The 21,119-nt window shown below is 43.5% G+C and overlaps 1 protein-coding gene across 9 annotated transcripts in view; it reads right to left on the reverse strand.

Moving 5' to 3' along the window:
- Nucleotides 1-21,119, reverse strand: part of LOC144891044 (translation initiation factor eIF2B subunit gamma-like) — a 55,370-nt gene that overhangs the window by 32,246 nt on the left and 2,005 nt on the right. For 5 of the 9 annotated variants that reach the window (XM_078773354.1, XM_078773373.1, XM_078773363.1 and 2 more), the window contains exon 3: nucleotides 18,226-18,377. In XM_078773354.1, the coding sequence (XP_078629480.1) occupies nucleotides 18,226-18,377 (152 nt within the window). Of the gene's footprint in view, nucleotides 1-2,667; nucleotides 2,977-18,225; nucleotides 18,378-21,119 lie in introns of all 9 variants that reach the window. The other 4 variants (XM_078773341.1, XM_078773339.1, XM_078773349.1 and 1 more) reach the window with 1 other exon arrangement.

A 21,119-nucleotide genomic window follows, 5' to 3' on the forward strand; every position in this document is an offset into this window, starting at 1 on the left:
AAGGATGCACACCTGGTATGGTAGAGCATGTGTGGGAATGCACACTTGAGTTGGTCGTGAGGCACGTGGTTGGGTGTGCGAGTGAAAGCACACCTGTGATTGTCACAGAGGAGGTGACCGAGGAAGGGGCGCGAAGAGGTGTGTTGGTGAGGTGTGCGAACAACGAATGTGTGCCAAAGTGTTCGGTGGTCAGGTGTGTGACCAAGTCTGTGAGCGGAATGAGTGTACCGAGGTGTGTAAGGAAAGGTACGAGGAGCATGGGAACAGCTGGAGGTATGAGCAAGAAAAGGGTAGCGTATGCGTGTAAGCATGCAGGTGAGGCATCGACGGTAACCGGGTTAGCGGTTAGAGCGACTTTTAGCCGAATCGGGCCCTCGGTGCGTGCCGGGCTTCGCGTGCCGCGAGAACCAGCGGGGATCCGAGCCACGGCGGGTTCGAAAGGACCGCCGTACGCGATCCACGCTGTGCCTCGCTTGGAACGGCCGCGTCCGGGCTCCACTAGGCGGAGTGGGCAGCCCGATAGGAAGGGTCGTCATGGCGACCACTTTTTATTGAGACGTTCCGGCAGGTCAAGATCGGGCAATTGGATGGCTCCGCGCCGAGGTGGTGCGTGGGATCTCGGCACGGGTAAGCCGCCGTCCCTGCACCGAGTGCCGGACGCATCCAGCCGCCGGCACCAAAGAACCCGCGTTCATTGCTCGGCTGTACGAAGCCGGGCTGTAGACGTGAATTGGCACACCGAGAGGATCTAATAAGTAGACGGGTGATGAGGTTAGTGTTTTGGACCCAAAATTAGAAAAAGGCAAAATTTGATGATTGGTACGGTGATTGGCAGATGATTGGCAAAATTTTTGATTGGCTGAAATTTGGTGTGCCAAATTGATAGTAGGACCTCCCCGATGTGGTGGGATGGCAACTCTGTCATCCCTCACGGAGGGGGGCAAAGGAGCACTAGGTTTATGGGGTTGATGGCAGTGAAAACTAGCCCGGGTGGGTTAGGATATTGTGTGTAGGGCCCTAGAAGATGACATTAGGTAACGTTAAGATTAGTTAGTGACAATGATACCTGTAGTGGGGACGCAGGTAGATTAGTGTGGATGATAATGACGTGGTATGTGCTTAGTTTAAAGGGAAGACGGGGAGCACTAAGTTAGCAGGGCAACAGGTAGTTCAGATGATGCCGTGTGTTTGAGGATTGAACAGGTGTGATTGCACAGGTGTGCAACTGAACAGGTGTATGGAGCAGTGTATGAGGGAGTTGTGGTGATTGCGTGTTGTGTTGACCAAATGGTCCAGGAAGAAAGGAGGGTGCAGGTGGCACCAGGTATGAGTGCACAGGTGTGCAACAACAGGTATGGAGAATGGTTGTGTGGAATAAATGGTATGGGATATATGGCGTATTGGGATGGATGGTCGTGTAGTGAGTATGGTGGAAACTATGGAGTGGAGTGGATGGTGCGAAGGTGTGAATGGGGGAAGGATGGACCCCCATCACGAATACCCGGGGCGGGTAGTGTAAGCGTTAGGTAGAGGGTATAGGTAAATTGTGGTTGGATATTGGCATCTGTGGTGCGAGTGGAAGAATGATGTTTGGATGGGTGCATTAGTGTTGTGGAAATGGCTGAGCGTGTAGCCTGTTAGTGTGTGTAGTTGGTTTGGGCACTCCACCACTGTGAGGATGTCGGCCAGGTGAGGCCACAGGTGGGCTCTGGGAGCCGGTAGTAGTTGTTGTGGATGGGGCCCGAGGATCCGGAGGACGGACCCAGGTAGCCCAGTGCCAGAGGGCACCGAGTGGGGTGACAGAGCCAGGAGGGGTCTTCCCCAGTTAGTTAGGTTAGGGTGAGGAGCTAGGTAAGCTTGGGTGGCAACTACAGTGGTGGAGGTGTGCAGGTGGGTAGACCTGCTGGGAGAGCTACACGTCACAGCCCAGAAATTGTGCAAGGGCACCGGGAGATGAATCGGGGGAGTGAGACCCCAAATTGAGAAGCACCACAGTTTGGTCAATGGGAATTTGGTTTTTAGAACCCATAGTGTAAGTGGCCAATGGATTGGCAGGGAAAGACCCCGGGTAGTGTAAAGAGTGTTAAGGTCATTTAGAGGATAGTTAGGATTGGAGTCTCCTCGCACCATCTGCATCCACTCACCTGAGATGAGGTAACTCCACACCATGCCATGTTTTGAGTATTTTTTATGATGCAAATGTTTGGATTGTGAGACGCATCATGACGTGGGTGTGACATTGTGCGTAATTCCATCTCTCCCTCCTTATGAGGATTGATGATGAATTGGTGATGGCAAATTTTGAAGTAGAGGGATTGGAGACGAATTTGGTGTAGAAGGGAAAGATGGGGAAGACAAGACGTAGTGACGAATTTGTAAAGGTGTAAATTCTTGTAAATATGGGGTGAGGGCAAGGGTAGTGTAGGTTACAGGGGGGGTGACGTACGGTAGGGACGAGTTTTTCTCACTTCGCTCTCCGTACGCACTTCACCCTGCATTGCCTTTATGGACGTGTACCCTTGTGACCTTACCCCTCGCTCATTTGTCTTCCCCCCTTTTGTCTCCCACTTGAGGACCTGTGCGCCATTGGGTGCCGAGGGGAGCGTGCGTGAGATGGCCATTGTGCGCACGAGATTCTCAGAACCAGCATGCATTGCGTTGATGTACCACTTTATGGACCGCTGTTCTGCGGCCAAGTACCACTTGATGGACCCCAGGTTCTGGGGCAGGGCACCTCTGCTGGAGACCGGCGATAGTGGCCAGGGAATCTTGCTTGCGGACCTCGGTAAGGCGGCACCTATGCCAAACAGGTGGACCACCCTTAGTTGGCCCTGAGGCCCTAAATAAAAATGAACACAAGTGGTGCTTTTGTGGTCTTTGTGGTGCTTTTGGGTGCTTTGGTGGTATTGGTACTGGTGCATCGATGCAATGCGTGCTGTCTCCTCCCTCCCAACAGGAATTTCTTTTTCTTGTTCCCTAAAAAGAAAAGAAAAAAACACAGGTCCTGGGTTGCGTTGTAAATAAGAAATAAAGTCACTGTAAATAATGCTCCCCACCGTAAATGTATAGTTTGAGAACAATTCCGTAATTCGGTTAGCTGTGGGCTTCAGTCTGTTAGACAGGGTGCAATGCAATAGGGGGACATACTTATTTGTGTTTTAAGATTGTCACACTCAGGGTCAGGTTAATTGTAGAGGGAATTACACCTACGTGTCACACTAAGTTAAAGTTTTGTAGGCCCGAGCACGGGCCTGAAGAAAGGAGGGTGCAGTGTAACGAATTTGAGAAGTGTAACGGTTTTGAAAAGTGTAACAATTTTGGAGGAAGTGTAACTAATGTGAAAAGTATGGTTTTGTTGTGTGTAACACCCTCGTAATGTAAATAATGGTCGCAGCCGTCCTCCTCGTTAATTCCATGAAACTTACACACAGGCCACGATATATCTTTTTAAATAGTTTATTTCCTTATTCTATGTAGGCTAAATATGTGTTTCCCACTAGATTGACTGCATTGCATCAAACGAAATAAGCGTAGGCCCCTCCGATGATCCATGGCAGCTCAAGTGCCAGGGATTCCCCCACTTGAGCTTTCACAGCAACCGGTTATTGCAGTACTGAACTGCTGTGCAACGTGACGGCGCAGTACCTGCAACTGCTGACCGGTTTTCGCCATTTGCGGCCATTACGAACAAGGGGAGTGGCTAGAGAAGACGGGTCGCCCCCCTCGTCATAGGGGGGAGGAGTAAGGCGGCCCCGCTCATCCAACCCAGAACAAGGGGTTTGGCTAAGAGAGGGCGGAGCGGGAACCCCCGAGAAAGTGCGCGAAGGTTCGGGGAGAAAACCAATATAAGTCGCCGCGGGACGCACTCCACCCTCTTGCTCCTCTTGCTCTTGCGTCCTCCAAGCTCTTGCTTTGACCCCGTCCTCTTGCTTGCTGTCCCTCGTTGTTGCTGGGGAGAAGGAAGACGCCTGAACGAGCAGGTGTGTGCGAGCCATCGTGCGACCAGCTGCGCTGCAGCTAAGGGGGCAGCTAAGGGGCCGCAGGCCACGAAAAGGACGCGCCAGGCAGCAATCGACGCTGGACCCTCCATTGCCTCCCAAAAACAACCATCCATCCTCAAGCCATACCTGCCTGCAATATCCCCCGTGTAAGTGTGAACGTCGTCTGTCCTAATCGTTGTCCTGGGGTTAAGTAAATAGACTAGTATAAGCTAACGATGCACTGTGTGACGGCTTCTTCCATCCATTGCTTGTAAATAATTTTGATCGCTCCTTCTTTTTGCTTGTGTGTATAATAAATCCTGTTATTCCTCCGTACTCTGTTTTTTTCTCTCTTCCTTCTCGGTCGGTCGCTTTAGAGGTTTCCAAATTGAATATCTGTGGTGCGATCTGGTCAACGTTGGGGGAGTCGGGCCAATCGGGGATCCTGTAACGGTCGCGGTGGACCATCCGCTCGGCCCAAAGTAACATCTAAACCGCGTCTGTAACAATATATATATATATATATATATATATATATATATATATATATATATATATATATATATATATATATATATATATATATATATATATATATATATATATATATATATATATTAGCTTGCCGCGAGGAACGGGCTTATTTTAGCTGAGGATAATGACTGCACCTGAGTTGCTGTGTTGTCATGATTTACACCAATTATAACACAAACAATTTTTTTTGCACAAATGTATTTGTAGTGTTTGTGATATTACATTTTTATAAGTAATTTATGTTGAAGATTTAGGTTGAAAAAATATATAACATTCAAAAAAGAACCCCTCAGCACAAACATACGGGAGGGGAAGGTGCAGACTGGAAGTTTGGGACAATTACACCTCACCACCACGTAATTCAAAACACCTCACCACCAAGTAATTTAAAACACCTCACCCCACCTAATTCAAAACACCCCACCCAATTTAAAACATAATTTCCAAGTAATCGAAAACACCTCACCCCCACGTAATTTAAAACACCTCACCCCACCCAATTTAAAACACCTCACCCCACCCAATTTAAAACACCTCACCCCACCCAATTTAAAACACCTCACCCCACCCAATTTAAAACACCTCACCCCACCCAATTTAAAACACCTCACCCCACCCAATTTAAAACACCTCACCCCACCCAATTTAAAACACCTCACCCCACCCAATTTAAAACACCTCACCCCACCCAATTTAAAACACCTCACCCCACCCAATTTAAAACACCTCACCCCACCCAATTTAAAACACCTCACCCCACCCAATTTAAAACACCACACCCCACCCAATTTAAAACACCTCACCCCACCCAATTTAAAACACCTCACCCCACCCAATTTAAAACACATAATCACCAAGTAATTTAAAACACCTCACCCCCAAGTAATTTAAAACACCTCACCCCCACGTAATTTAAAACACATAATCACCAAGTAATTAAAAACACCTCACCCCCACGTAATTTAAAACACCTCACCCCCACGTAATTTAAAACACCTCACCCCCACGTAATTTAAAACACATAATCACCAAGTAATTTAAAACACCTCACCCCCAAGTAATTTAAAACACCTCACCCCCAAGTAATTTAAAACACCTCACCCCCACGTAATTTAAAACACATAATCACCAAGTAATTAAAAACACCTCACCCCCAAGTAATTTAAAACACCTCACCCCACGTAATTTAAAACACATTATCACCAAGTAATTAAAAACACCTCACCCCCACGTAATTTAAAACACCTCACCACCACGTAATTTAAAACACCTCACCCCCACGTAATTTAAAACACCTCACCCCCACGTAATTTAAAACACCTCACCCCCACGTAATTTAAAACACCTCACCCCCACGTAATTTAAAACACCTCACCCCCACGTAATTTAAAACACCTCACCCCCACGTAATTTAAAACACCTCACCCCCACGTAATTTAAAACACCTCACCCCCACGTAATTTAAAACACCTCACCCCCACGTAATTTAAAACACCTCACCCCCACGTAATTTAAAACACATAATCACCAAGTAATTTAAAACACCTCACCCCCACGTAATTTAAAAGACCTCACCCCACCCAATTTAAAACACCTCACCCACACAAATTTAAAACACCTCACCTCACCCAATTTAAAACACCTCACCTCACCCAATTTAAAACACCTCACCCCACCCAATTTAAAACACCTCACCCCACCCAATTTAAAACACATAGCCTAATCAACAAGTAATTTAAAATACCTCACCCCCACATAATTTAAAACACCTCACCCCTATGTTATTCAAAACACCTCACCACCAAGTAATTCAAAACACCTCATCACCAACCAATTCAAAACACCTCACCACCACATGATTTAAAAACACCTCACCACCACATAATTCAAAATACCTCACCACCACGTTGTGAAAAACACTTCACAACCACGGAAACAAAACTTTTAGGGAGTAGTTCAGTGACAACAGACACTGCCCAGATATGTATATATCGATAAATGACTGTACCTGAGTTGCTGGGTTGTCATGGTTTAAACCAATCATAATACAAACAATTATTTTACACAAATTTATTTGTAGTGTTTGTGATATTACATTTTTATAAGCAATTTAGGTTGAAGATTTAAGTTGAAAAAAAAAAAATTCAAAAAAGAACCCCTCAGCACATACATCGGAGCAGGTGCAGACTGGAAGTTTGGGACGATTACACCTCACCTCCACGAAATTAAAAACACCTCACCACCACGAAATTGAAAACACCTTACAGCCATAAAACACGTAATAAAAACACCCCCCAGTCACAAAATTAAAAACACCTCACCACCATAAAATTAAAAACACCTCACCACTAAATTAAAAACACCTCACAGCCACAAACTTAAAAACACCTCACAGCTACGAAATTATAAACACATCACAGCCATGAAATTAAAAACACGTCACCACCACGAAATTAAAAACACCTCACAGCCACGAAATTAAAAACACCTCACAGCCACGAAATTAAAAACACCTCACAGCCACGAAACACGAAATTAAAAACACCTCACAGCCACGAAACACAAAATTAAAAGCACCTCACATCCACGAAACACAAAATTAAAAACACCTCACAGCCACGAAACACGAAATTAAAAACACCTCACAGCCACGAAACATGAAATCAAAAACACCTCACAGCCATGAAACACGAAATTAAAAACACCTCAGCCACGAAACAAAATTAAAAACACCTCACAGCCAAGAAACACGAAATTAAAAACACCTCACAGCCACAAAACAAAATTAAAAACACCTCACAGCCACGAAACACAAAATTAAAAACACCTCACAGCCACGAAACACAAAATTAAAATCACAGCCACGAAACACGTAATTAAAAACACCTCACAGCCACGAAACACATAATTAAAAACACCTCACAGCCACAAAACATGAAATTAAAAATACCTCACAGCCACAAAATTAAAAACACCTCACAGCCACGAAACACAAAATTAAAAACACGTCAAAGCCACGAAATTAAAAACACCTCACCACCACAAAATTGAAAACACCACACCACCACAAAATTAAAAACACCTCAGCACAACAAAATTAAAAACACCTCACAGCCACAAAATTAAAAACACCTCACAGCCACAAAATTAAAAACACCTCAGCACCACAGAATTAAAAACACCTCACCAGCACGAAACACCTCACCTCACCTCACCCACACACCAAATTAGAAGTTGGTACTTCGCTTATTTTTCAAGATATGCAGGTTACAAGGTTCAGACATACATGGCATCAGACATACATGGCGGTGGCCCTCTTGGATTTTGACGTGGCGACCCAATTTTAAACAGCGTTCTTGCTTGTGCCTCGATACACCCACACACCAGATTAGATGTCGGTACTTCGCTTATTTTTCGAGATATTTCGCTCAAGTTTCAGACATATATATGGTGGTGGCCATCTTGGACTTTGACGTGGCGACCCAATTTTCAATAGCGTTTGTCCTTATGCCGAGATACAACCACACACCAAATTAGAAGTTGGTACTTCGCTTATTTTTCAAGATATTCATCTCACAAGGATCAGACATACATGGCGGTGGCCATCTTGGATTTTGACGTGGCGACCCAATTTTCAATAGCGTTCTTCCTTATGGCGAGATTCACCCACACACCAAATTAGAAGTTGGTACTTCGCTTATTTTTCAAGATATGCAGGTTACAAGGTTCAGACATACATGGCATCAGACATACATGGCGGCGGCCATCTTGGATTTTGACTTGGGTTGCACCCACACACCAAATTCGAATGCGGTCCTTCGCTTACGCACGCACGCACACGCACGCACGCACACACGCACGCACAGACGCACGCACAGACGGACGGACGGACGGACACAAGGACGGAGGGGAAAGCCATAGTCCACCTTTCGCTCCGCTGAGCGACGGGGGACAAAAACACCTCACAGCCACGAAATTAAAAACATCTCACAGCCACGAAACAAGATTAAAAACACCGCACAGCCACGAAACACGATATTAAAAACACCTCACAGCCACGAAACACAAAATTAAAAACACCTCACATCCACAAAACACAAAATTAAAAACTCCTCACAGCCACGAAACACATAATTAAAAACACCTCACAGCCACGAAACACAAGATTAAAAACACCTCACAGCCACGAAACTAAAAACACCTCACAGCCACGAAACACGAAATTAAAAACACCTCACAGCCACGAAACTAAAAACACCTCACAGCCACCAAACACGAAATTAAAAACACCTCACAGCCACGAAACTAAAAACACCTCACAGCCACCAAACACGAAATAAAAAACACCTCACAGCCACGAAACTAAACACACCTCACAGCCACGAAACACGATATAAAAAACACCTCACAGCCACGAAACACGAAATTAAAAACACCTCACAGCCACGAAACACAAGATTAAAAACACCTCACAGCCACGAAACTAAAAACACCTCACAGCCACGAAACACGAAATTAAAAACACCTCACAGCCACGAAACTAAAAACACCTCACAGCCACCAAACACGAAATTAAAAACACCTCACAGCCACGAAACTAAAAACACCTCACAGCCACCAAACACGAAATAAAAAACACCTCACAGCCACGAAACTAAACACACCTCACAGCCACGAAACACGATATAAAAAACACCTCACAGCCACGAAACACGAAATTAAAAACACCTCACAGCCACGAAATTAAAAACACCTCACCACCATGTCATTTAAAAACACCTCACCACCACATAATACAAAATACCTCACCACCACGTGATTCAAAACCACCACCACGTTAATAAAAACACTTCACAACCACAGAAACAAAAGTTTCAGGGAGTAGTTCAGTGACAACAGACACTGCCCAGATACGGAGATGTATAGATAAATGACTGTACTTGAGTTGCTGTTTTGTCATGGTTTTCAGCAATCATAATTCAAACAATTATTTTGCACAAATGTATTTGTAATATACGTGATATTACATTTTATAAACAATTGAAGTTAAAAAAAAAAAATTTCCCCCCAAAAAAATAAAATAATAATTGCAAAATTTTTCAAATAAAATACCCTCAGGACATACCGACGGGAGACATAGGTGCATAACAGAAGTTTGGTACGATTTCACAAAAGTTTGAGGGAGTAGTTCATAGCGGGGTGGCTTGGGGTCAATTTTCAAGATTACCGTTACCGGGCGGACAAAAGCGCCATTTTTGGTGTGAGGCTTCCTTAGGGTATATCAGTTGATTTTAGCCGAGGAGCCCTCTCGAAATATGTACGTAACCATGGTAACACAAACAAATCCAAGATGGCTGCCGTTCATGATAAAATACCAATTTTCTTGGGTTGTAGTTGTTAGAGGAAAGCCAAATTGTATCAAAATATTACTTAAATATCAGAACCATGTCCTCAACATGTTCGGTCACCCTCCTGAAATATTAAAGTAAAACATAAAAATCCAAAATGGCCGCCATTTATGCTGAAATAGCAATTTCCTTGGTTTTTAGCGGTCATACGATGGCTAAATTGTACCAAAGTATGATTATATTATACCAGAATATTTTTATTGAAGCCCTATTTTTAAAAAAGATACACAAATAACCTACCACATATGGACAACATGGTTGTTTATTTCCCGTAGGTCTAAAGATCAAAGAAATCAAACTACATAATATTGACTGCAACATCCAAACTAATTGAATTTAAAAGTGATCTAAACTATTTTTTCTCAAGATAGTGCGTTCTTGAGACAAGGGTTTGAACATGGAAATAATGTGAATGTTTTAATTATGCTTTTATCCTAACCTTAATGTGACCCTTGTGGGTATCCGTAGTTATATACCTAATTTAGAGGGCGACATTGTGACTACAGGCTGTCTTTACTATACTGCTAAGCACATGTATTGGTGGAAAGTTTTCTGGCCTCCTTTGTTAACAATCTACATATTTTATGGTAAGTAAGCAACTTTTCAAGTTATTATCTTTAATTACAGAACTTCAGTGATCAAGTCAGGTTTTTTTTAGCTAAACAGAAGTATGTGTTTATGTACATTTGGTAACAATCAGCATAATTAGACAAGCTTAAACACTCCTATAAATAATGGCCTATGCAAAATAATCAACACAATGTGCACTATATCAGGAATTTAGAAAATTCTGGCTAATTAGATATTTTTATACTGCATTATATAGCACTTATTAACTTTACCCATGATAATGATTAATACGTATAAATCAAATATAATAAAAAGCAACTGTTAAACAATGCTGTTGCCCAGGCCATTTTTAAAACTACGGAAGACATTATAGGACATCATTAGTGAAAACAAAAAATCAGATGTCCTATCTTGACTTGAAAATAAATGTGATCGATTATGTGTTTTTTTCTCTTTGTTATCACAATAAATTTTCCATATGGAAAGTATTATAGGACATCCATTGTGAATGCTAAATTAAAGCTGGATTAATATTACTTGTGAGTAAAATTTATATTTTTGCCAAACTCAACTTAAGTTATTTATATTGATATTATTTTAATGTGAATAATATATACTTTTTGCTCAATTTCAGAGCACCGATTGAAAGCCAAGGAAACTGCTGGTACGGATTGGATTCAGACATCGTGCCAAGAGAGACGAGCCCGTATACAAGATGGATCTAGATTGGAATTGTTGTATCATTTGTCAGCAACACACATCTGAACCTTTGAAATGCCCTTTGCAGAATCCTATAGCAAGTCGTGACATGACAGATGCTTATACATCATTTTTGACAAATGTAGAACAGTTCAGAGACATTGATGCACTTCCAACTAACATCTACTTTGGCAGTGATGTTACTGCTGCAGATTTTGTAACCCACCATGCATCTTGGCATAAATCTTGCCATTTGAAATATAACAATTCCAAGTTGACAAGGACGCAAGCAAAGAAAAGGGGTGTCCCCAACACTGTCGAGTCTCAAAGGAGATCAAGTAAGCGCCAAACGATAAACACAGCAAAGTGCATCTTCTGTGACAAAGGACATGAGGACGGTGAGCTCTCTCAAGTTTTAACATATGATGCTGATACCAATATACGATGTATGATCACAGAGCTACATGACACACAGCTTCTTGCTCGAATTGTTGGAGGAGATTTGATTGCGATGGAAGCAAAGTATCATTTAAAATGCCTGACCCATCTGCGAAATCGTTACCGCAGTCTCGTCAGAAAGTTGAGTCGGGAATCACCAAATGTAAATGAAAAAGTGAATGAGTCTAGAGTGTTTGTAGAGCTGACAAGCTACATTGAGATAGCTGTAGACTCTGGGACTTTCCTCTAAGCTTTCAGAGATTCATTCACTCTATGTGAATCGTCTTCAGGACATGGGTATCCACAAAGAAGTCAACAAGACTAGGCTGAAGCGTCAACTGCTGGAACACTTCCCAGAGGCACAGGAACAGAACGATGGTAGAAACACGGTTATTGTTTTCAAAGAAGGAATGCGAAATATGTTGAAGGAAGCTTTGAAAAAACGGGATTTCTCAGAAGACGCTGAGATTCTAGCAAAAGCTGCAACGATAATCCGCAAAGACATTTTCAACCATCAATGCTTCAAATTCACTGGCTGTTTCCCAACACAATGTCAAGAAAATTCAATGCCCCCAAGCCTCAAATCACTTGTCTCCTTTATACTTAATGGCCTTAACTTGAAAGATCAAGACAGATATGAATCACAGGCTTGCCTCACTATAGGACAGACCATTCTCTACAACACAAAGAAGAAAACTCCATCTGAATCAGCTGTTGAAACAAGACATACTCTGGAGCGTGAGCCACCTCTCCCCATTTACATTGGTCTCAATATTCATGGACTGACAAGAAGCAAGAAACTCATCCAGCAATTGTATCAGATGGGTATCAGCATTTCATATGACAGGGTTATGGACCTTGAGGACTGTATTGCCACATCTGTATGTGAGCAATTTGAAGAAGACGGCGTTGTATGCCCTGCTTTTCTCCGGAAAGGGTTGTTTACTGTTGGTACCCTAGACAACCTGGACCATAACCCTAGCTCAACCACTTCACATGACTCCTTTCATGGGACTGGAATTAGTCTCTTTCAGTTTCCAACACAAACTGATCCTGGTGAGAGCAGACCACCTACTATGATACCCCCTTCTGGTGCAACACAGCAGTCTCTCCCGGTCAGTTATGCTTTTGTCCCTGCTGTAGCTTTAACAACCGCTGCAATTGAAGTACCTGAGAGTAACACAGAGCCAACCAAGACCTGCTTAAATGAGGCACTTATCCAGGAAAATAGTTGGGTCGAACATGCACTAGCACTGTTAGAGGAGGATGTCACCAATGAAGATGCCATCGTCTGGGCTGCCTATCATGCTTCGCAGCAACCTCCCATAGAAGACCCTCCAGCTGTGTGTTCACTACTGCCTATGTTCTACGAAAAGTCTTCCACCGCCGCAATGATAAAGCACGGCATGGATGTCCAGAGACAAGCGATTGAGTATCTCAACCCAGGACAAATTCCAGTCACTACCTTTGATCAGCCTCTATTTGCCCTGGCAAAGTTTGTACAGTGGAAATGGCCTGATACTCATGGGGGAAAAGTGCATGTTGTTATGTTAGGTGGTTTACACACAGAAATGGCACTGTGGAACACACTTGGAGATATTCTGGAAAGTTCTGGCTGGACTACCGCCCTTACAGAGGCAGATGTGGCTTTCACTGGCATAGCCGACTCATTTCTGAAGGTGTCACATCTCACACGAACCAGGCATGCCCATCAAATCACCCTCCTTACTCTCCATAACCTTCAAAGAAAGGCTTTCCTGCTCTCCGAGAGACCTAAAGACAATCAATCTGCAGAAGCTTGGAGGAATGACATGCTGAAGAAGAGTCACACCTTTATGTACTGGGACCTTATCCTGAGATACGAAACCCTTATTCTCATCTTCATCAGGGCTCACAGAGAAAAGAACTTTCCTTTGTATGTAGATGTCTTGGAGCAGCTGACACCTTTGTTTTTTGCCCTGGACCATGTGAACTATTCAAGATGGATGCCTGTTCACATAAGAGATATGAAGTCTCTGCCTGACCCTATCAAGGAAGAGTTTGAGAAACAATGCCACTGGGTCCTTTCTAAAACCAGCAAAATATTCTCTACTATCCCATTTGACCAAGCTCATGAACAGGAGAACGCGAAAGTCAAAGGCTCTGGTGGTTGTATTGGACTCACAGGAAACCCTGTCGCATTTAGACGCTGGATGTTAACAGGTCCCGAGTTGGCCAGATTGCAAACACAGTTTGAGGAAGAATACTTTCCCAATGATGACCCAGATTTTCGGAACCATGAACAGGGCCTTGCATCACAAAAAACATTTCAGAAGGAAGTAAACAATCTTTCTGAAACCTTCAACAGAATGGGAAACCCCTTCCTTGATGATTTTGAAGAGCTAGTGACACTCGACAGTCGCAATTGCATGGATGAGTCTGTAGTATCCGCACTACGCACATTGGAAGACACAGGCATAAAGCAGTATCAGGAGTATGTCAAGAGTGTACTTGAAGATCGCAGCTGCTCTATACATGACCCAATCAAGAAGAACTCACTGGCTCTCTTCAAGAGACCTAAACCCAAGGCCCCGACAAAGCAGGGGAAGAAGATCAAAGTGCTCCAGAACAATGTGGCACTTTTTGGCCAGTTGTACATTGCCATGCAAAGTCGCGAGGGTGACCTGAAGGAATTCTTTGCCCATGAGATACAACCCTTTCCACCTTCTCTCTCAGACTTTGGGTAAGCTGCATTTACCAAACACAAAGTCCGATCTACTGAAATGTATTGAGCAGCCCGAGCAGCCTGAGCCACCTTCAACCTATGACTGCATTGTACTGGATGGTGCTGTCATTGTGCACTGTCTGCCGACTACTGCAGTCAGCACGTTCATTGAGTATGCAGACAAGGTGTTCATCCCCTACCTGGTGAAGCAGCTACAGAATGCCACAAGGTTGGATGTTGTGTGGGACACATACATTCCAGACAGTTTGAAGGAATCAACCCGGGAAAAGAGAGGAAAGGGTGTGCGCAGAAAAGTGTCCGGCCAAACCAAGCTTCCAGGCAATTGGATGGACTTCCTCCGTGATCCAAAAAACAAACAGGAGCTATTTGCCTTTCTGACGTCCAAGGTTGCCGAGTTTACCTTTCCATCAGGCAAATCCGTGTACATCACATCAGGTGAATCTGTAGTATCCACAGGCACCATCAACGCCATGCTGAACTGCAACCATGAGGAAGCAGATACGAGGGTCATAGTGCACATCGTGCATGCACTAGAGCAAGATATGAAGACTATTAAAGTGCGCACTGTTGACACAGACGTTGTAGTCATACTTATTGGTACATTTTATGATCTCATGGTCACTCAGCCATTGGTAGACATCTGGGTTGCCTTTGGAATGGGTAAGAATTACAGATTTTACAGTATCAATGCCATATGTGACAGACTTGGGGAAACAAGATCACAAGCTCTACCAGTATTTCATGCCCTTTCTGGATGTGATACCACATCAGCCTTCCAAGGTAAGGGCAAGAAGTCAGCCTGGCAGGCTTGGCAAGCCTATGAAGACATCACAGAAACATTTGTGTATCTGGCTCGTCACCCCTTTGAGCTTCTTTATACAGACGCTGATCACTTCCAGAAGATCGAGAGACTAATCATCATCTTGTATGATAGAACAAGTCCCTTGAGCTCCATCAATGAAGCAAGACAGGAACTCTTCTGCCAGAAGAATCGATCAATGGACAGAATACCACCCACACAGGATGCTCTTCTTCAACATGCCCGGCGGGCATTGTACCAAGCCGGAATCTGGACAACCAGCACACAGACACAGCAAGTGGTTCCTTCTCCACAGACATTTGCATGGACCAAGGTGTCAGATGTATGGGTACCAGTTTGGATATCAATGCCAGAGGTTTCCAGAGCATGCAGAGAACTAATCAAATGTGGTTGCAAAGGAGACTGTACCACATGCAAATGTGGCAATGCCAATCTTGTCTGCTCAAAACGTTGTGTTTGCCCATGTATTAAATAGACAAGTAAATAAGAACATTGCAGATGTCTAGATTACTGAGAAAGTAAGGATTTGCACATTGCACACTGAACATTATAATATACTTTTGTTCAACAGAAATCCCCCATGCTCATACTGAATGACCAAAGTACTTGTACACTCAATTTTTTTAAATTATTTTCTTTAAAAGTTGATGACTGAGGTCAATTATATCATGTAGTGGTTACAAGTTTCATGATTGTGTGGCTACAAATTCCCCTCATCCCAAGTGGGACTGGGAGGTTTTTTTTAGACCAGGAGTATTGTAAGAATCTCGGTGGGACCACGTCTGACACACCACGTCTGACACCACGTCCCGGAGACGGACTTGGACCCTTAAATATAAAGCTATATCAATATGCAGTACCAGAGACTTTTGGGGGCATCCTCATTTTTTCAAAAACAAATGACATACTTTGCTTACATGTACCTCCAAGTCGGCTTTTTTTTGTTTCAGTGTTTTGTTTTGATTAATGTGCAGCCTATATCAGGTGTACATATGTACTTAATAGTCTAGTCCAAGCTGGATCCGACCAGAAAGGATAACCATTAGGAGTGCAAAATATCGAGCCCAAGAATTGGGCGTGTCGCTTATTGGATGTCACGCCTACCATTACAATCAGTATCCACTATAAACCAATGAGAGGTTTAGATTAAGTCTTAATCTAAACCTCTCATTGGTTTATAGTGGATACTGATTGTAATGGTAGGCGTGACATCCAATAAGCGACACGCCCAATTCTTGGGCTCGATATTTTGCACTCCTAATGATAATGTTGTATTTCCAGGGTACAATGTTTACAGCTTATCATTCGCAATAATTGATGACCTGGAGTTATAAGCAATGTATTCAAGCCAAAAGCTTTCCCCCCCCCTAACATTGAGGGCGCCCTTCATATGAAATCACTGAATGTCCCTTTAAATTTACTGGTGATATTGTAATATCAAAATACACATTCAGTGTCCTAAAAATTTATATTTTGATACCAATTTTTGCTATCCATGACTTATATAACCCGGGAAATGTGTTTTTAATTACTGGATGGCGGCCATTTTGGATTTTTTGGTTTTACACGAATACGCGTAAAAATTCGCGAGGGCTCCTCGGCTAATATTGATTAATAGGTCATTAGGAGTGTTCATGCCAAATTTGGTGATTTTGTCCACCGTGTAACGGTAATTTTGCTAAGCCACCCTACTATCAGTGACAACACAAGAAAAGACAACACAACACAACACAAGACAAGACAAAACAGACACTGCACAGATATATATATTGTTACGGACCGCGGATAAGATGTTGTTTTGCCGAGCGGATGGCACCGTGGCCCTAACAGTTACCCCGACTAACCCGATTCCTGAACGTTGGCCGAATCGCGCCACAGATATTCAATGGGGAAAAGACTAAAGCGAAGGATGTGAAGAAGAAGAAAGACAAAGGGTAAGGAATACAAATATAATTTATTTACTATTTACAGGCCCAAAAAAACCAAGGAGAAGGAAAGATAATAAAATAATATACAGAAGAAATCAGAGACACAGTGCAATGCTAGCTTACCTACAGTCTTAATTAATACCCTGGGACAGAACAAACAAAAGACAGACTCACGCGGGGAATGATGACAGGAATGGCAGGAGGTGGATGGCTGGAGGGGGAGGAAGGTCCAGCTGGAACCGCAGCACGGTCAGGTCGGGGATGAGCAGCCGCCGCCCTCTCTCGATCGGCGCGTTTAGCAGCCGCCGTTCCTTCGCGGCCCTGCTCGAAACTGCCGTCAAGGCCCCGAAGCTGCTGCGGCTGAAGCTGCTGCGGCTGAAGCTGCGGTGGCTGAAACTGCTGTGGCTGAAGCTGCTGTGGCTGAAGCTGCTCTTTCAGGGATCCCTTACTCAACTCTTCTCTCAACTCAACTCTTCTGGGGGCGTCGGGGCCCGCTGGTTATATAGGCCACACCCTCGAACCTTCGCGAACCTCCCCGAGCGTTCTCTCTCCGCCCTCTCAAGCCAAACCCCCTTGTACTTGGTTGGTTCTTCGGGGCTGGCTCACTCCTCCCCTCTATGACGAGGTGGAGACACGCCTTTCTTCTCCGAGATTACCTCGGGTGATGGCGGCAAATGTAGTTGGCAGTAGAAGTTTTGGGAGTGGGAATGGGGAATGAAAGGGGATCTATCTATTTCACTTGGTGCAATGGAGTATTTCAATTAATGGAAGACACAGCCTTACACTAATACACATAATAAGGATATAACTGTCAACAAAGATATATCGTGTCCTGCATGTATGTTTTATGGACTAACTACGGGAACGCCCTTTGACCTTTATACAACCACAAACGGAGGGAGGAGGGGCGATATTTTACAACAACCTTTTACAACAACATTTTACCACAACAACAACAACAAAAAAACATTCTCATATCCACAACAATATATAACAAACCCATTAGATATTCAGCAATTTGTTGTTCGTTTGGAAATAAAACTCTGCAGCAAGAATTTATATCAACAGCGTTTTAATGTCAGTTTACTTGACGATCAAAATCAATCAAAACTGGAATACTCACCTTGATCCGTTTGCGGACAAGGCGCAGTGAATCAGCCGTGCTGCTGTCGGAATCCTCTGGAATTATCTGGTAGTCCAGATGTATCTTAGTGCTCAGTGCCGGAAATGTATTTAGCTGGTTCCGCACTTCCTTCGTTGTAATAATAATCACCTCTGTAAACAAAATCCAAGACAAAATTCATTTTATCACCAGGCAGTACATGTTCAATGACTTCAATAACTTAATACATCTGAAATTTACTTTCACGGCTCAAAAAACACATTACTGCCACAGCCTTTCATTTCAGATACATGTCATTACAAACCTGCATGTGGCTGCATCCCCAATATTTAGTGGTCAAAGTCAAAACTTAAAAAAAATAAAATAAAAGAAGTTGAGTGTTGGGCTTTCAGAATGTAAGAAACCAAACTCCATATAAAGCACAATGACTTCTGTCGAACACAACCAGCGATCTTGGGATTAAGTAACTTCCCTGAACACAGTGGGAGCCGGTGGTGTCACCTCGCGTTTTTTTTCTCTTCATATTCATCAGGGCATTTTATTAGGAGGGCCCCACACCTCAATCTTATCCACTACTACCCTCGACCCATTGGACAGAGTGTGACGTCAGGGTGGAACATTCGAGAGCGAGGAGAGCAAAAAGGAGCAGTCTCACCATCTTGGTCTCTCTCTTCTGGTCCTGGCGTTTGTTGGAGGTGGTCGCATTTTCTCTCGTTCTGGCTCTTGGCTTGAGTGGGCGCTGTTGTTTTGGGTGCACTGGTGAGGAGACGTGTCGGGGCTTTGGAACTTTTTGCAACGTCGGAGGAGGGGGTGTTGTTGACTGTGGTGCTTTTCAGGAGAGGAGAGAGCCACGTCTCGCTTGGTGGTGGAAGCGAGGAAGGGCAGGTTGGCTGCTTGTTCATGCCTGGGCGTTTTTGGAGCCATTTGTTGGTGCGCTTCCCGCACGATGGTTTGGAGGCGACGAACGCCAAGCCCCCTCGTTGAGACCAGAGTTAAGAGCCGGCCGGCAGGAACATCATTTATTTTTATTTAACCTTTCCCTTTGTTTGTATAGGAGTCCGAGGGAAGACGTCTCAATTAGGAATTATAGTTTTTACCTCAACCTTTCATTTTTGTCTCTTGCATTAATTTTCATAAAATCCTTTATTTTTACATTTCATTCTTGTATTGTGGATTTTGCTGTCCCGTATTTGTGTTTGTGGGTTTGGATTAACCCAGTGTCAGCCGTCCGATCAGATAAGGCTTTGGGCCTTTCCCACGCGCGTCAAAGACAATCCCGCCAAGGTTCGAAGTACGCCTCGGAGTTAAAGCTCGTTTTGTTCATCCGTCACCCAGTGGTCTTGACCCCGGGGAAATGACATTATTCTTGAACCAGATTGTGAAACTTCGTCTCGTATCTTTGTTCGAAGGGCTCTTTTCAAAATCCTCACTAAACTTCTGACAGCCTCCACTTGTAGCTTGTTTGTGGTGATATTCCCCGAAATATATTTTGTGTTTAGTAAGGGTTTTCTTGGTCAACCCTGTTGCTCTGACTCTCACTGGAACAATTTCAGCTTTCTTCAATTTCCAAGTCCTCTTGACCTCCTTTTTCAGCTCCTCGTATTTGATCATTTTCTGGGTTTCTGTAACATTTAGTCCAAAGTCATTGGGAAATGAAAACTCAATCAACAATGCTGACTTTTCTTTTTTGTGTTTGCGCACTATGTCCAGTCGCAATGCTTTGTTTGCAATGTCCAATTGATGGGATCATCTTTTCATGCGTGAGCGCTATACATGTTCATTTTCAAGGATCGGATTGGTTTGTGTTGCCATGATTGTTCTGGAACCAGAATGTTTAAATGTTTACAGATGTGCCAGTGGATTGCTCAACAGATGCTGTTATGTCTTTCTGTATACAACTGTTCTGACATGACTTTTTTACATCCTGAAAGGAGGTGACTGGTACTTTGTTTCTACTCCACAAAACCTGCATTTGTCCGATTGGCTCAATCCCACCATTATCTTAAAGCCCTGGTCCCTGGATCCTTGGTCTTGGGCATTTATGATGACTCATTCTTCATCCCATATAATTTGACCTCTTCTTAGCCATTCCAATGAGCCTTCCTTGTCAATCCCTGTTATATCAAGCTATTTTTTTTTAATCTTCCTGCTCTTGTGTCATTCTCCCATTTGGCAGAGTATATCTGCCGATATATTTTTTGTAGTTTTCCTTTTTTCTCTCTTTGCCTTGCACTTCAAATTGATGCATGGAACATGACAGTCCTGGAGTATGTGCTTCCGCCCACTGCTGTTGCCCTTTGCTGATGACGCACCCCACCAATCACTTCTCTTTCAAAGTGACTGAGATCTCTCCTCTTACAACCATTCTAGCCTTAATTATAGGTAAACAGGCCTGTGCAGCATTTCTATACATGACCTGAAACATGCTGCGATGGTATTTGCTTCATTAAGACATGGGCCTCACTTGTGTGGAGGCTGTTGCTTTCAATACACTTGGGGTCCCTCAATTACCCAGGCTTTGCCGGTTTTTTTTGTCCACCACCTCAAGACCTTGTATGTTCAACAGACAATTTGACCTGATGAACATCGGTCTAATTTGGATTTTATAAAGAAAAAGAAGAAGAAGAAAAACAACAACAACAACATGAAAAGACGTGTTATGGGAAATACTATCAATAGAACCAACCAGAACGAAAATAAAATGCAGACAATTATGCCCCATTACCTTTTCCCCAAGATAACGAAACTCTCCCAGGTATAGTTACGGAACACTGCGAGATGGTGGGAACGATCACCTTTAAACAGTGAATGGACTGAGGGAGATGGATGATTTATAGGCAGGAAATAATTAATTAAACAAGGATAACAATCAAGACATTTCTCTATGTAGACAC

Source organism: Myxine glutinosa, chromosome 1, assembly GCF_964187855.1.
Source record: "Myxine glutinosa chromosome 1, kmMyxGlut1.1, whole genome shotgun sequence".
Lineage (NCBI taxonomy): Eukaryota > Metazoa > Chordata > Myxini > Myxiniformes > Myxinidae > Myxine > Myxine glutinosa.